The sequence below is a fragment of the Elephas maximus genome, chromosome 14, assembly GCF_024166365.1.
Source record: "Elephas maximus indicus isolate mEleMax1 chromosome 14, mEleMax1 primary haplotype, whole genome shotgun sequence".
In the NCBI taxonomy this organism is placed as follows: Eukaryota; Metazoa; Chordata; class Mammalia; order Proboscidea; family Elephantidae; genus Elephas; species Elephas maximus.
In genome coordinates, this window is record NC_064832.1 from 29050552 (window position 1) to 29068019 (window position 17468).

At 40.1% G+C, this 17468-nt stretch overlaps 1 protein-coding gene across 2 annotated transcripts in view; it reads right to left on the bottom strand.

The window, feature by feature from the left end:
• The window catches only part of SETDB2 (SET domain bifurcated histone lysine methyltransferase 2), a 103118-nt gene that overhangs the window by 10604 nt on the left and 75046 nt on the right, over positions 1-17468 (bottom strand). For both annotated transcript variants that reach the window (XM_049853012.1, XM_049853011.1), the window contains 4 exons: positions 9769-9902; positions 6647-6696; positions 4813-4901; positions 3438-3495 (listed from right to left, as the gene is read on the bottom strand). In XM_049853012.1, the coding sequence (XP_049708969.1) occupies positions 3438-3495; positions 4813-4901; positions 6647-6696; positions 9769-9902 (331 nt within the window). The remainder of the gene's footprint in view (positions 1-3437; positions 3496-4812; positions 4902-6646; positions 6697-9768; positions 9903-17468) is intronic.

Here is a 17468-nt window from a genome sequence, read left to right on the forward strand (position 1 = left end):
ATACCCGATTTTTTCCAGCTGAACAATGAATAAAAAAGAAAAATCTTCTCTGTTTGGAATAACTATTTGAATCAAAAGTTTGGCTTTAAATCTCTGAGATGACAGCCCAACATTCTTTTTGTCATAGTTACTGTGTTATGTGATGTTGTGTTGTGCCGTGCTATCTGTTATGAAAGCTACAATTACAGGCTTCCACCTCCTGGAGGATCACAATGTGAGCTGTGGCACATCACTGGATTTTGAGCTTGAGCAACTCTGGATTCTTTGATATTAAGAAGTATATCCTTTCTTAACACTGAAGAACAATGGACCATCCCAACCCAAATTATTTTGATATGCTAGGTTTACAATAGAGCCGAAAGGAATTTTATTCTTATTAATTACTACAAGTCTAGAAGGGGCAAGGTTAAAATGCAATACCAACTGTGATGGTCAGTTTTATATGTCAACTTGGCTAGGAAATAATAAGCAGTTATTCAAACCAACATTTATCTAGGTGTTGCTGTAAAGGTAATTAGCATCCACCATCAGTTGACTTTAAAGAGATTATCCTAGACAATCTGGGTGTGCCTGATTGATCCAATCAATTGAAAGGCCTTTTGCCTGAGGAAAAAAAATTAGTCCTGTGGACTGCAGTTTCAGCTCTTGCCCAAGTTTTCAGCCTACCCTTTCTGATACCCTGTCCTACAGATTTTGGACTTGCCTAGCCAGCCCCCACAATCACGTAAGCCAATTTGTTACAATCAATCTTTCTCTCTGTGTTTATACATATGCTACTGGTTCTATTTCCTTGATGGAACCCTGACTGATACAGATTTTGGTATTGGAAATTGGGGTTCTGGTGTAACAAATATCTAAAAGTTGGTAGTGGCTTTGGAACTGCATAATGGGTAGAGGCTGGGAGAATTTTGAGAAGTATGATAGAAAAGGCCTAGATTGATTTGAAGAGGTTGGTGGTAGAAAGATGGACATTAAAATTTTCTGGTAAGGGCTCAGAAGGAAATGAGGAGCATAGTAAAAAAAAAAAAAAAAAGCTTCTATCATCTTTAGATTGCCATGAACAGAATGTTGGTAAAAATATGAACATTAAAACCACTTGGGTGAGGGTTCAGAAGGAAATGAGGAACATGTTATTGGAAACTTGAGGAAAAGCAATCCTTGTTATATAGTGCCAGAAAACTTGGCTGAACTGTGTTCTACAGTTTAGTGTTGAAGGTGCATCCTGGTTTCTTTTTGTAGCTTATAGCAAAATGCAAAAGGTAGGAGATAAATTGAAGAAGGAACTACTAAGAGAAAAGAAACCAGCACTTGATGATCTGGGAATTTCTCAGCCTATCCAGATTGCAAAAGATCCTAAAATCAGGAGATTGACTGTTAGGAAAGTATGCTCTGGAAGAAGGCCAAGGGTGTGGCTAGACAACTTTGTGCTAGTGCTGAAGAGATTAGGTGTGTGACGCAGGGATGCACTCAAGCATTGAAGCAGAAGCCAGAGGTAGAGATGAGATTATCTAGGAAAGATCTGTAGAGGACCATCTTGTCTAATGACAATGTATCTCTGTGATATACATAGGAGACTCAAAAGGTTTTTGAGAATGTTATACCATTAGTAATGATGCCAGCTTGGACTGAAAGGAACAGAGACAGGATGAAGTTAAATAAGTTTGTCAGACTCCCAAAATTCTACAGGCAGGAAGCAGGCTTATTATTTAAAAAAAAAAAAAAGAGAAAAAGAAAGGATCACCCTGAGGCCCAAGCTTCAGGCACAGAGGCAGAAGTTTGGGGAGTCATGGGTCCAGAGGGCAAAGCTACAGACCTAGAGAGCAGATCCTCAAGCCACAGAAGACTACTCTCAGGTCTTGAATTCTAATGGAACTTGCCTTGCTTGACTTCAGAATTGCTTGGGGCTGGTGATCCCTTTATTTTTTCCATTTTCTCCCTTTTGAAATGAAAATGACCATAACTGTTAAATTATGCCTGTCCCATCACTGTACCTTGGGAGCAGTTAAGTTGTTTTCTAGTTCCACAAAGGCACAAATGGAGAGGAATTTTGCCCCAGAGTTTCACCTACACCTGATTTAGGAGATGAGATTTGGGATTTTTGAACTGATGGTATTTAGTTGAGATTTTGGACTTAGACTTGATACTGTAATAGGTTGAGACTTTTGAGGATGTTAGGATGGGGTGAATGTATTTGGCACATGGAAAGAAGGTGAGTTTAGGGGGGCCACAGAATAGACTGTAGTGGGCTGAATGTAGTCCCCCCAAAAGATATGGTCATATCCTAATCCCCAGAACCTGTGAATGCTACCTTATTTGGAAAAAAGGTCTTTACAGATGTAATTCAGTTAAGGATCCTGAGTTGAGAAAATCATCCTGGATTACCTAGGTGGCCCCTAAATCCAATGACAAGTGTTCTTATTAGAGACAGGTGAAAGGAGTTTTTTGACACACACAGAAGAGAGAGATACACTGAAGAGGAAAAGATGATGTAAAGATGGACAGATTGGAGTGAAGATGGAAGGAGAGATTGGAGTGAAGATGGAAGGAGAGATTGGAGTGAAGATGGAGAGAGAGACTGGGGTGAAGATGGAGAGAGAGACTGGAGTGAAGATGGACAGATTGGAGTGAAGATGGAGGGAGAGATTGGGGTGAAGATGTAGAGAGACTGAGGTGAAGATGGAGAGAGAGACTGAAGATGGAGGGAGAGATTGGAGTGAAGATGGAGGGAGGGACTGGGGTGAAGATAGAGAGACTGGAGTGAAGAGGGAGAGATTGGGGTGAAGATGGAGAGAGAGACTGGAGTGAAGATGAGGGAGAGATTGGGGTGTAGATGGAGAGAGATTGAGGGGAAGATGGAGAGAGAGATTGGTGTGAAAATGGAGAAAGAGACTGGAGTGAAGATGGAGGGAGAGATTAGAGTGAAGATGGACAGATTGGAGTGAAGGTAGAGATAGGGACTGGAGTGAAGGTGGAGGGAGAGATTAGAGTGAAGATGGACAGATTGGAGTGAAGATAGAGATAGGGACTGGAGTGAAGGTGGAGGGAGAGATTAGAGTGAACATGGACAGACTGGAGTGAAGATAGAGATAGGGACTGGAGTGAAGGTGGAGGGAGAGATTAGAGTGAAGATGGACAGATTGGAGTGAAGATAGAGATAGGGACTGGAGTGAAGGTGGAGGGAGAGATTGGAGTAATAACCACCAGAAGCTGGAAGAGGCAAAGAACAGATTCACCCCTAGAGCCTCTGCAAGGAGTGCAGCTCTGCCAACACCCTGATTCTGGACTTCTAGACTGTGAGAGAATAAATTTCTGTTGTTTTAAGCCACCCAGTGTTACAGCACGCACAGGACACTAATACACCAACTCTGAAATACATAGGTCATCATTTTTAAAAGTACTGTGGGCCATATTTGTGACAGACAGCAGTTATAGCAAACCTGTATGTCTGCCAGGCTCTTCCTTCATGTGTCTTATCAATGCCACTGCTTCAGGTTGCTAGAAGGAGAAAAATCAGGGTTACTTTACAGTGATTTTTACTACTGGCATTTAATATTGCTTAAAATGAAAACATGGAGAACTGGTGGTGCAACAGTTAAGCGCTCGGCTGCTAACTGAAAGCTTGGCAGTTCAAATCCACCCAGCAGCTCTGCAGGAGAAAAACCTGGCGATCTGGTTTGATAAAAATTACAGCCTAGGAAACCCCATGGGACAGTTCTGCTCTGTCACATGAAGTCACTATGAGTCGGGATCAACCCAACAAGAAGAGGAACAACAACAAAATGAAAACCAATCTTTTTCGCTATATCCAACGATAGGCCTGTGGTGACAATCATGCTCCATATTCATCTGTAGATGCAATCATTCAGTATGAAGTGAAGGCTGCTGGCTCACGTTAATATATGAGCTAACATGTAAAAACTGTTTCAAATTCCAAAGACATTTTCGTGCACTTTATACAAAATGTTGTCAGTTGCCATGGACTCAGCTCTGACTCATGGCGACCCCATGTACAAAAGAATGAAACACTGCCTGGTCCAGCAGTGCCTTCCAACCTAGGGGGCTCGTCTTCCAGCATTACACTGAACAAGACTCTTCTGTGAGCCACAGTGTTTTCATTGGCCAATCTTTTGAAGTTGATCTCCAGTCCTTTCGTCCTAGCCTGTCTTAGTCTGGAAACTCCACTGAAACCTGTCCACCATGGGTGACCCTGCTGGTATTTGAAACACCAGCACCACGGCAACACACAAGCCACCACAGTCCAACAAACTGACATAGGGGTGGTGGTTTACACAAAATAATAATTCAGAAAATTTCAAGAGTTACAAATTAGGTTGGGTGTGGATCATACAGCTGGGAGATATTTGGCAATGTAAGAATGCTTGGCTGAATCTTCTGCAATTTTAAGACCTCGAGGACCAGGTGATGTTAGATCCTGGGATACTTTATGGGAGATGTGGGAATGCCACCTCCTGAAGGGTATGTGCTTGGATACCCATGGTACTTCTGGCTTCTCCTCAGTACTCATTTCATCATGGTTCTACCAGCCAGGAATGATCTGACGGTTTTCTGAATTCGGAATTCTTCCTAAAAAGGCATGCTCAAGAGCAGCCTTGACTCTATCCTGAGATAGAGTCTAGGCTGAGAATGCAGGTGAAGAATGTTACACAAATGCTACCTATTCAAATAAGTTAGCAAATATATTTCACCTGAAATTTGGAAGTACTAAAATAAGAACACTGTATGAAGAAATTTCAAGTTGTTTTTTTAAACAAGAACATTGTATGAAGAAATTTCAAGCTAGAACAAAGTTACCAGTTCACGAATGCCTGTTGAGAGATGTTTCTTCTTTCCTCTTTTTTTTTTCATGCCTGAAATGTTGTTGTTAGGTGCCGAGTCATCACCTGAAAATATAAGTAATTAAAAACCATAATCCATAGAGGAAAAGACTAATTTTTGACTACATAAAATATAAAACTTCTATATGCCAAAGTTATTTCAAAGTTTGATATTTTAAATATCAAAAAGATATTTAAAACTTAGAATAAAGTTTGCGATACATATGATAAAGGGTTAATTTTTGAAATATAAATAAACCAATAAGAAAAAGACAAATGAGTAAAATAATGGGCAAAGGCCATGAACAGATCACATCATAGGAAAAACAAATATAATTGGTCAGAAGATACAGCAAACAATTTCATAAGTAACAGTATGCAAATTAAAACAGAAATTTTCATCTGGCATTGAAAAAGATGATGTTTAATACAGAATGCTTGCAAGGGTTTGAGTGACCGTGTCACTATTCATGCAGCCTCTTTGGAAAATAATTAGCCAATAGTTACCTAAGGTTTCATTGCTTATACTTTTTGACCCAGCAATTCTACCTATAAGAATTTTCTCTAGTAATATATTTTTTATAAAGGCACAAAGATGTACAAAGAACAATGTTAAGTACAGTATTGAATGTAACAGAAAAAACTGGAAATAATCTAACTGTCCCCTAAGCAGAGAAGTTAGGTTGTGGCATAGCTGTACCATGGAATATTATGGAGCCTTTAAAAACTGAGTTTATCCACTGGTGCCAATGAGAAGGATCTCTAAGAAAGAGGAAGTGAAAAAGGCAAAGTACAGTAGTAGGTGTGGTTGTATACACATAAGGAAATTTTTGGAAGAACTCAACAGAAACTTAACAAGGGTTTCCTCTGGGGATAGGATTCATTACAAACAGCATTATGATCTGCTTTTTAAACTAATTCAGTATTGTCATCTTTCCTTGCCCATAAACACCAATACACTGCAATATTTTTATAGTATTTCCTGATAAAAGGGCAATGACTGACAAATGAGGGTAGAGATATGGTTTCCAGAGTATTGTTTACCACTACGAAGTGCAGCTGACATAACATAGAACTCTTTTCTGGAGTCTTGCGTGGTGCAAACAGTTAACATACTCAGATGCTGGAGGTTCAAGTCCACCCAGAGGTGCCTCAAAAGAAAGGCCTGGCAATCTACTTCTGAAAATTCAGCCACTGAAAATCCTATGGAGCACAGTTCTACTTTGACACACATGGGGTTGCCATGAGTCAGAATCAGCTTGATGGCAACTGGTTCACTGGTTTAAGTCTTTTCCAGTGAGGTCCTGATTCCAGTTCGCAGTGAGCATCTCAGATCTGGACACTGCTGTGCTGCCAAGAAGACTGAGGTCGCTCATGAATGACTGTGCTTCCCAGCACTCCACTTAGCCGGGGTCCCGTTTTCCTTAATTAGAACTGAAATGCTAACCATGTGTTCATAGGGAATCTTCAATCCAACAACGTTAGCACTTTAGCAACTGTATTAAAAATTCTGTTACTCTTTTAGAAAGGCAGTAGCATCACAAAAGTCAAAGCCTTGTACCCTGACTTAGTTGAGTCCCGTGGTCTCAGTGCAGCTTTACTGACAGCAGGGTCTAGTTCACGAAGTACAAAAACCAGTCCATTGCGTCACACACCACACAAAGAAACTGGTGGCTGAATTTTATAAGTACATAAAATGTTAACTCTAAAACTGGTATTTCAATTCAGTGAGCCTAGTAAATCAGACTATTCCATGTCTTACTTAAATGCTTACCGTTCTTCAACTTCAATACTAAATTTTGGAAACTTACCAATTTGAGTGACAACTGGAAATCCAGGAGCATGTTGTTGGCAGAACACTCTGAAAATGTATAATTCCAAAGAATCATTAAAATATTTTTCAGTTGTCAAATACTATTTCTACTTTCTTGTGATTTAAAAAGGAACTAACCTATTTTTCATAATGACTTCACCCTAAATATATATTGTTAAAGAAAATTCCTGACCCACATCCAGTGCAGATGGAGACTTGGTTAGATTTCTCCTATGCCCTCTGAGCTACAGAAAGATGGTTATATTCTCTGAACGGGTGAGTGCTGATTAAATATTCTGAACAATACTGACTCATATATATGGGTCAGTGGGATTTTATGGTACAGAGATGTGTAAAGATCCGACATGAAAGACATGCAAATTTCCATCTGAGTACTCAAAATTCTGTTGACTTTCAACAACAGTGTAAAATTGTGGGCATTAATTTAAGGAAAAAATAATTTCCAAAGTCAGCAAGGCATCTCCCCCAGATCTTAGTGTGACTACGAAGAACCTAGAGCCTAGAAATGCTCAGAGCTCCAGAAGAGAAGAAAGTAGCAGAGCAGGCCACAACTAAGGACGAAGGAGTGAATTTTACAGAACTGCTCAGGCCCCGCTTTTTTTCAGCCTTCCTCCTTGGCCCCCAGCTATATCCCCTTTTCTTTCTTTGTGGTGCTGACCCCAGGATACAATCCTCCTTGCCTGTGGGAATATAAGAATTCTTACCATCTTACGCCAGCTCCCACCTCCTCTGCAAACTTCCAGCAACACCCCTCACCTCTAATCAAAATTAACCTCCTCCCCTTTTGGATTTTAGTATCACTGAGTACCTTTGTCTGCCAGGTTCTTAAAAAATCATTTTTATTTTGGAAAATTTCAAACGTATACAAAAGTAGAAAAATAATATCATGAACATTCCTGTCCCTGCCCATCACCTGTCTCAACAACTGTCAACTCAAGGCCAAGATGGTTTCCTGTGAACATCCTCCTGCTCCTGGCATGCTGTGTGCTTCTTTCTATGAGAAGCAGCAATTCTGGCCCTCCCACGAGATGGTAACTTTTCTGAGGTTTAGTCTGTATCTTATTCCTTTTGTATTCTCATAGCACCTAGCAAGGTGTCTTGTGTATGACAGGCACTCTGAATGTTTAAATTCCATTTAAAAATGAATAAAAGTTTACCTGGTATTTGGTAAAACAATGAAAAAAAAAAAGAGATCTACTTTATTGAGCCCCTATCCATGAGTTCCACTAATGTGTGCTCATTAATTTTCAAGCTTTAAGACAACAGGGCCTTAACTCCTTTTTGTTTGATTTTGTAGCTCTGCTAACATCAGTCTTTCAGAGGGTGTTTAAGGTCATTGTGAAAGCCATAATAAAACAAACTCTCTGGGTAGGTAAACAATAAGTGAGACTGAGAATATTACAACCCATTAGCGTCTCAGCAAATTGAAATAAAAAGTAGTACAAAATTCACCTATTTATACATTTCCTTTTTAATGTCTCAAATAACAAAATACCTACAGAACTTGCTAAAAATCAGATTTAGATTTATTTAGCAAACTTCTTTTAATGGTAAAAACCAAAACCAAATCAGTTGCTGTTTAGTCAGTTCCTACGCATGGCGACCCCATGTGTGGCAGAGTAAAATTATGCTCCATAGGGTTTTTAATGGCTGATTTTTCAGAAGCAGATTGCCAGGCCTTTCTCCCTAGGCACCTCTGGGTGGATTCCAGCTATCTTTCAGTTAGTAGCACAGCATTTAATGGTTTGTACCACCTACAGACTTTTTAATGGTAGGCTTGCCCATAATGTTTTGGAATATGTGGCCTAAAGCAAAAGAAGATATGGTGGCAAAGAGCAAAGATGTGGGAGCCCTGACTCCAAACTCTGCCACTTACCAGCTGTCTAACCTGAGGACAAGTTACTAAGTCTCTTAAGTCCTCAGTTTCCTCATCTAAAATAGGGAAAACAATAGTCTTTACCTCACTGAGGACTAAGTAGGTTAACATTTGCCAAGTACCTAGAACACTGCCTGGCATAAACAGTGTCTGGAACAATTTCATAAAATTGGAGTATCTGCCCAGCCTCTAAATGGAATTAAAAAAATTTTTTTTCAGAATTTAACAAATCTTACAAAAATAACGTATTTTTAAATGGCTCTCATAACATTAATCCTATTCAGAGTGCTGGGATTCAATAAAAGAAATATATTTCACTGAAATTTAAAATATTCCATCAGAAACTATGTACCTGCCCCAGAAAAGTGATAAGTATCTGCCTGGTCCTTCAACTCTGGACTAGCATTATCTTTTTTATCCCATTTTATGACTTTAAGAAGATCAAAACTGTAAAACTTTTTTTTCTTAAACTTTGTGCGACATATTTTAGATGGTACCTACACCCAAAAAAAGAGTTAACGAATTGAATATGACCAAAAAAATCAATTCTATTAACAACTGGCTTATGGATTTCTTCTAGCTAAATTGTACAATTATCTCACAGCAATGAAATCTTTCATCAGAAGGAAAACCAAGGTTCTCCGTGAATAAACATGTACAATTCTATTAAACTTGAAACATGCCTTACCAGATCCACGTTAACATTAAAAGATCATTGAAAGAAGTGAAGAAAAGTTATAAAACCAAAGGCAATACACACAGGAGTGGTTTCTTCAGGGACTTAATGATTAATTGCTGTCCCTGCTGCATAGTTTCTGTATTATTTTAGCAGCTGTTTATAGTGGTAGAAACGACATTCATTCTGCAGACAAGGTGAATGATAAACAGATGATGCTGGGGCTGCAGCAGTAAGAAATCTTTCCTGTTTGCAGAAAAGAACAAGTTTGAACTGAGTCCCTGTCTCTTGCCCCTTGAGATCAGTCATGCAGCTTTGATGACTGTGTTTTCTACCAAGAAGGAAAGTATGTAGGGAGAAAGCTGCATTATTTTCTTCCTGTGGTATTCAGGAAAGATGTTATGAATTCGGGTTCCCAACTGGCGTCTCTCAAACCATGTTCTTACTTGAAAACCATTTGAGTAAAATTAGCTTTAAAAGTCTCCTTGTCTTAATCTAATCATTCCTTACCCCAGTTCCCCAAATGTCTTAAAACTGTATTAAATACTTATAAATTCCTCGAGCTTCATCGATGTGTAGAAACGCGTGGTCGCTCTTGGCACAGAAAAAGTGGTAGTTCTTTGTACACTTTTTTTTGTCACATCCCACGGTGGCTCCTCTTTTACCACAAAATGTGCATTTCTACAGAAGAACAGATCTTGTTTTAATTATCTTTGTTAAATTTTAAAGTTCAAATTGTCATTAAATAGTATTTAAGTCAGCAACTCTGCCTTGTTATCATGGACCACGTTAGTAAAATTACATCCTGAGCTACAAACGTTACTGACATTTAGCCACTCATTTGGAAACTTCATTAAAACATCAACTGTCTAGAATGCTTTGTGTGGACTGTTTTAGAATTACCTGGTTAAAAGCAAAACAAACATGAAATAGAGAACAGAGAAACAATAGAAAGAATCAACAAAACCAAAAGTTGGTTCTTGGAAAGGACTAATAAAATCAACAAACCACTGGCCAAACTGACAAAAGAAAAACAGGAGAGGATGCAAATAGCCCAAATTAGAAATGAAATGGGGGATATTAAAACAGACCCAACTGAAATAAAAAGGATCATAACAGAGTATTATGAAAAACTATACTTCAACAAATTTGAAGATATAGAGGAAATGGACAAATTTCTAGAAACACACTACCAACCCAAAATAACAAAAAATGTTGTTGAAAAACTGACCAAACCCATAGCAAGAGAAGCGGTTGCAAAGGTAATTAAAAAAAAAAAAACTCCCAACCAAAAAAAGCCCTGGCCCAAATGGCTTCACTGCAGAATTCTACCAAACATTCAGAGAAGAGCTTACACCAGTACTACTCAAACTATTTCAGAACATAGGAAAGGAAGTGATACTTCTGAATTCATTCTATGAAGCCAGCATAACCCTGATACCAAAACCAAAGATACCACAAAAAAAGAAAATTACAGACCAATAGCTCTCGTGAATATAGATGCAGAAATTCTCAACAAAATTCTAGCCAATAGAATTCAGCATCATACCAAAAAAATAATACACCACGACCAAGTAGGATTCATACCTGGTTTAACATTAGAAAATCAATGTAATCCACCACATAAATAAAAGGAAAGAAAAGAATCATGTGATCATCTCAGTCGACAAAGAAAAGGCATTCGACAAAGTCCAACACCCATTCCTGATAAAAAATCTCAATATAATAGGTACAGAAGGGAAATTTCTCAACATAATAAAGGGCATCTATACAAAACCAATACCCAACATCATTTTTTTTTTTTTGCTTGCCAAAATTGAAAACTTTACTATTTTTTTATTGTGCTTTAAGTGAAAGTTTACAATTCAAGTCACTTTCTCATACAAAGATTTTATACACACATTGTTATATGACCCTAGTTGTTCTCCCTATAGTGTGACAGCACACTCCTCCTCTCCACCCTGTATTTCCTGTGTCCATTCAACCAGCTCCTGTCTCCTTCTGCCTTCTCATCTCGCCTCTAGACAGGAGCTGCCCAGTCTCATGTATCTACTTGAGCTAAGAAGCACATTCCTCACCAGCATCATTTTATCCAGTATTTTATAGTCTAGGCTAATCTTTGTCTGAAGAGTTGGCTTCAGGAATGGTTTAAGTTTTGAGTTTAGTTTTGACATGGTCTGGGGGCCATGTCTTCTGGGGTCCCTCCAGTCTCAGTCAGACTAAGTCTAGTCTTTTTACTAGAATTTGAGTTCTGCACCCTATTTTTCTCCTCCTCCATCAGGGAGCCAACATCATTCTTAAGGGAGAGAGGCTGAAAACATTCCCCTTGAGAACAGGAACAAGACAAGGATGCCCTTTATCACCACTCCTACTTAACGCTGTGCTGAAAGTTCTAGCTAGAGTCATAAGGCAAGAAAAAGAAATAAAAGGAATCCAAATTGGTAATAAAGAAGTTACACTGTCCCTATTTGCAGATGATATGATACTATACATAGAAAACCCAAAAGACTCCATGAAAAAACTACTGGAACTAATAGATTCAGCAGAGTAGCAGGATACAAGATAAACATACAAAAACCAGTTGGATTCCTATACACCAATAAAGAGAATGATGAAAAGGAAATCAGGAAAACAATATCACTTATAATAGCCCCTAAAAAAATAAAATGCTTAGGAATAAATCTAACCAGGGATGTAAAAGACGTATACAAAGAAAACTACAAAACACTACAGCAAGAAATCAGAAGAGATCTACAGAAATGGACAAACATACCATGCTCATGGATAGGTAGACTCAACATTGTAAAAATGACAATTCTACCAAAAGCAATTTACAAATACAATGCAATCTCAATGCAAATACCACCAACATTCTTTAAAGAGATGGAAAAACTAATCGTTAACTTTATATGGAAAGGGAAGAAGCCCCCGATGAGTAACTCACTATTGAAGAAGAATAAAGTAGGAAGACTACCTCACCTCAGAACCTACTATTTAGCTACAGTACTCAAAATAGCCTGGTACTGATACAATGACAGATATATTGACCAATGGAACAGAATTGAGAACTCAGATGAAAATCCATCCACCTATGGTCACCTGATCTTCAACAAGGGCCCAAAGTCCATCAAATGGGGAAAAGACAGTCCATTTAACAAATGAGGCTGGCAAAACTGGAAGTCCATCTGCAAAAGAATGAAACAGGACCCATACCTCACACCATACACAAGAACTAATTAAAAATAGATCAAGACCTAAATATAAAGCCCGAAAGTATAAAGTTAATAGAAGAAAAAATAAAATCAATGCTAGAGGCCTGAATACACAGCATTAAACCCACTGCTGTCAAGTCGATTCCTTGGGCCTGAGCATGGCCAACCTCTGTGGATCATAAAAAAAAAAACAACCTGTTGCCGTTGATTCCGACTCATGGCAACCCTATAGGACAGAGTAGAACTGCCCCATAGAGTTTCCAAGGAGCACCTGGTGGATTTGAACTGCCGATCTCTTGGTTAGTAGCCATAGCACTTAGCCACTGGGGTTTCCTACATAGCAAAACCATAACCAATAACACACAAACTCCAGAAGCTAGATAACTGAGATCTTCTAAAAATTAAACACTTAGCTCATCAAAAGAGTAAAAAGAGAAACTACACACTGGGAAAAAAATTTTGGCCATTACAAATCAGACAAAGGTCTAATTTCTAAAATCTACAGGGAAATCCAACACCTCTACAACAAAAAGACAAATAATCAAATTAAAAAAAGGGCAAAGGAAATGAACAGACACTTCACCAAAGAAGACATTCAAGCAGCTAACAGATCCATGAGGAAATGCTCGAGATCACTAGCCATTAAAAAAAAAGAAAATAGAGAAATGCAAATCAAAACCACAATGAGATACCATCTTACCTCCAACATTACTGGCAAGAATCAAAAAAACAGGAAATAACAAATGTTGGAGAGGTTGCCTGGAGATTGGAACTCTTACGCAGTGCTGGTGGGAATGCAAAATGATACAACCATTTTGTAAACCGATATGGTACTTCCTTAGAAAGCTAGAAACAGAAATACCATATGATCCAGCAATCCCACTCCTAGGAATATATCCTAGAGAAATAAGAGTCATCACACGAATAGACATACGCACACCCATGTTCACTGCAGCATTGTTCACAATAGCAAAAATGTGGAAACAATCTACATGCTCATCAACAGATGAATGGATAAACAAACTGTGGTACATACACACAATGAAGTACTATGCAACGATAAAGAACAATGATGAATCTGTGAAGCATCTCATAACATGGATGAATCTGGAGGGCATAATGCTAAGTGAAATAAGTCCATCACGAAAGGACAGATATTATATAAGACCACTACTGTAAAAACTCAGGAAAAGGTTTACACACAAAAAGCAATTTTTGATGGTTATGAGGGAGGGGTGAGGATGGAAAAATACTAAATAGACAATAGAAAAGCAGTAACTTTGGTGAAGGGTAAGACAGTACACAACACTTGGGAAGCCAGCACAACTTGTACAAGGCAAGGTCATAGAAGCTCCATACCAAAAAAACCCAAACCTGTTGCTGTCAAGTCGAATCCAACTCATAGCTACTCTAAAGAAAAGAGCAGAACTGCCCCATAGGGTTTCCGAGGAGTGCCTGGTGGATTTGAAATGCCAACCTTAAGGCTAGCAGCTGTAATTCTTAAGCACTACGCAGCCAGCGTTTCTGAAAGCTCCATAGACACATCCAAACTCCCTGAGGGACCGAATTGCTGGGCTAAGGCCTTGGCAGACCTTGGTCTCGGGGAATATCTAGCTCAATTGGCATAATAGTTTATAAAGAAAATGTTCTACATTCTATTTTGGTGAGTAGCATCTGGGGTCTTAAAAGCCTGTAAGTGGCCATCTAAGACTCTACTGGTCTCCCCCCTTCTGGAGCAAGAAAGAATGAAGAAAACTAAACAAACAAGGGAAAGATTAGGCCAAAGGACTAATGGACCACCCCTACCATGGCCTCCATCAGACTGTCTAGTACAGCAAGATGGTGACCGGCTACCACTGCTGACTGCTCTGACAAAATTTTAACTCACAAAAAAAGATCAGACTTACTGGCCTGACAGAAACTGGAGAAACCCAGAGAGTATGGCCCCTGGACACCCGTTTAGCTCAGTAATGAAGTCACTCCTCAGGTTTACCCTTCAGCCAAAGAGTAGACAGGCCCATAAAACAAAATGAGGCTAAAGGGACACACCAGCCCAGGGGCAAGTACTAGAAAGCAGGAGGGGACAGGAAAGCCGGTAATAGGGATCCCAAGGTTGAGAAGCGAGAGTGTTGACATGTTGTTGGGCTGTTAACCAGTGTGATAAAACAATATGTGTACTGATTAATGAGAAACTAGTTTGTTCTGTAAACCTTCATCTAAAGTACAGTAAAAAAATTGAAAAACCATCTTGTCTCAAAAAAATCTTTTTAAAAAGAGATTTCTAAAAAGCAGAGTCATCAAAATTATCAAGCTCTAGGCAGAGGGTCCCGTAGGAACATTGAGACTGATGTGAGAGCAGTTCTAATCCAAGTAATGTGTGAAGCACCAGCTGGAAGCGACAAGGCTGAGCTCAGGCCAGGGTGTGAGCAAACACGGTGCCACTGAGGGGCTTCGTGTGGGTTCAAAGCAACAATGGTGGGGGGTTTGAGCCTTGGTTGAAACTCAAAGGTAAGTGGTGGCCTGGATGTAGGTTGCAAAGTGTTGAAGAAGTAGGTTAGAAGCAAGGTGTGTCAGAGTTTCAGATTAAGTGGGGCGGGACACAACATGTCCAAAGACCAGGAAGGGTTTGTCGGACAGGACAGCATGGTGGCCTCCATCCTTCCTTGGTGGGGCACCCTGTGTGAAGGCAGGCACAGCTGACTTCCTCTGATGCCTGAAGGTCTTGTAGCACCTGAGCCGTCACCGTAAGCAGCTCTGTGCTGCAGTGCAGGACACGGTGCTGAGTGGGGCCTAGCCCCCCACAAGGAGCCTGAATGGCAAGCAGCTGAGCTGGCAGTGGGCCAAGAGTCAGAGGACCTGGATGGCATCCTGGATAGGCCACTAAGAGTAACCTTGGGCCAGTCACTTCCCCTCCCTTAGGCTCAGGTTCCCTCCAAAAAGACAACAATACCTGTTTACTGTGGAAGGTAACATGAGATAAAATAAGTGAAACCTCTTTAGGATTTATGTAAAAAAAAAAAAAAAAACTGAACTACACTATAGGGTTTCCAAGGCTATAATCTTTATGGCTGGTGGGTTCCAAATGCCAACCTTTTGGTTAGCAGCCAAGTGCTTTAACCACTGCACCACCAAGGCTCCAGAATCTATGTAGTAAGGCATAAAAAAGCAAAGCAAAACAAAAAAATTGAGTAGTAACAGTTTTCCTTAGTTCAATTTATTTAATCCCTTGCTTTTATTTATTGACGGCACTGGGTTTTTTTAAATTTAATTATTTATAGTAGGCAAGGGGGAGAGTCTGAGATGAGATCAAAGAGTCAGGAGGGCTGGGTGTTGTGGGGCTTACAAGCCAGTGTCAGGAGTTCTGTTTTATCTGTGTGCACGGGGAACACACATTGATTTACATTTTTAAGAGACCAGTGGCTGCTGGGTGGGGATGGGCTGAGTGGGGTGGCGCAGGAGAGAAAGCAGGACAAGTCTCAGGGGTCTTCAGCAGTTGTCCAAGGGACTTCACTTCAGTCAGTGCTAAGAGAGAAGTGGACAGATACAAGATATGCTAGGGGTCATGCTGGGCGGGGGTGATGAGGGAGAGACCAGCCTTAGCCTTTTGACTTGAGCAAATGGCTGGTGGTAGTGTTGTTTACTGAGGTGGGGAGTGAGCAGGTTTGGATGGAGGATGTGTGTAAGTGTGTAGGGGGTGGAATTACCTTCTTTCCTGGCCAGTTTAATATGAGATACTATTAGATATCCATGTAGATATGTCAGGAAGCTAGCTGGATGCATGGCTCTGGCGTCCTAGGGAGAGGACAGACCAAGTATAGCTAGAGCTGTGAGTCCCTGGCATATTCATAGTATTTAAATGATGCAGACAGGATGACGTCACCTAGGAAGGATGTTCAGCTAGAAGCAGCAGCCCAGGACACAGCCCTGAGTTTAAAAGTCAAGCAGAGAAGGAGGAAGCAACCAAGGTATCTGGGAAGAAGCAGCCAAAAATGTGGGAGATGCACTAGGAAAGAGCAGTGTAATGGACTGAATTGCTTGGTTAGGCCATGTGTAGTTGTCCTCCATTTTGTGATTTGCCTATGTGTTATAAATCATAATAATCTCTGTGGTTAAGAGAATTACTTGGGTCATCTCCCTGATCCAAAAGGGCGTTTCCCTGGAGTGTGGCCTGAGATAAGAGATAAAAGGAAAGGGAAACAAGCAGGGAGTTGGGGACCTCATACCACCAAGAAAGCAGCACCAGGAGTCCCTGCGCCTGAGAAGCTCCTTGACCAGGGGAAGATTGAGGACAAGGACCCTCCTGCAGAGCCAACAGAGAGAGAAAGCCTTCCCCTGGAGCTGACACCCTGAATTTGGACTTAAAACCTACTAGACTGTGAGAAAATAAATTTCTCTTTGTTAAAGCCATCCACTGGTGGTATTTCTGTTATAGCGGCACTAGATAACTACGATAAGGAGTATGAAGGGAAGTCAAAAGAAGAAAGTGCTTCAGGATGCAGGGTGTTGTCAATTGCACACTAAATGCTGCTGAGGTCAATGAGGTCCAGGAAGCGACACTGTACTGAGTTTCCTAGGATCAGGGAGGGTTTTTTTTTTCCGCTGATGTGATCAGTTGATCATGTTTATATGCTGAGGGGAATAAGTGAGTAGAAAGGGAGATACTGAGTGAGTAAAGTAGGGGAAATGCCTGGTTCTTAAGGGGAGTCCCTGGAAGGTACAAATAGTTAATGCGCTTGGCTGATAACTGAAAGGTTGAAGGTTCAAGTTCACCCAGAGGCACCTTAGAAGAAAGGCCTGGTGATCTACTTTCAAAAAATCAGCCACTGAAAACCCTACAGAGCACAGTTCTACTCTGACACACATGGGGTCACCACGAGTCAGAATGGACTAGATGTCAACTGTTTTTTTAATTTGTTTTTAATATTTTATTGTATTTTAGGTGAAAGTTTACACAGCAAATTAGATTCCCATTCAACAATTCATACACAGATTGTTCCGTGAAGTTGGTTTCAATCCCCGTAATGTGTCAGCGCTC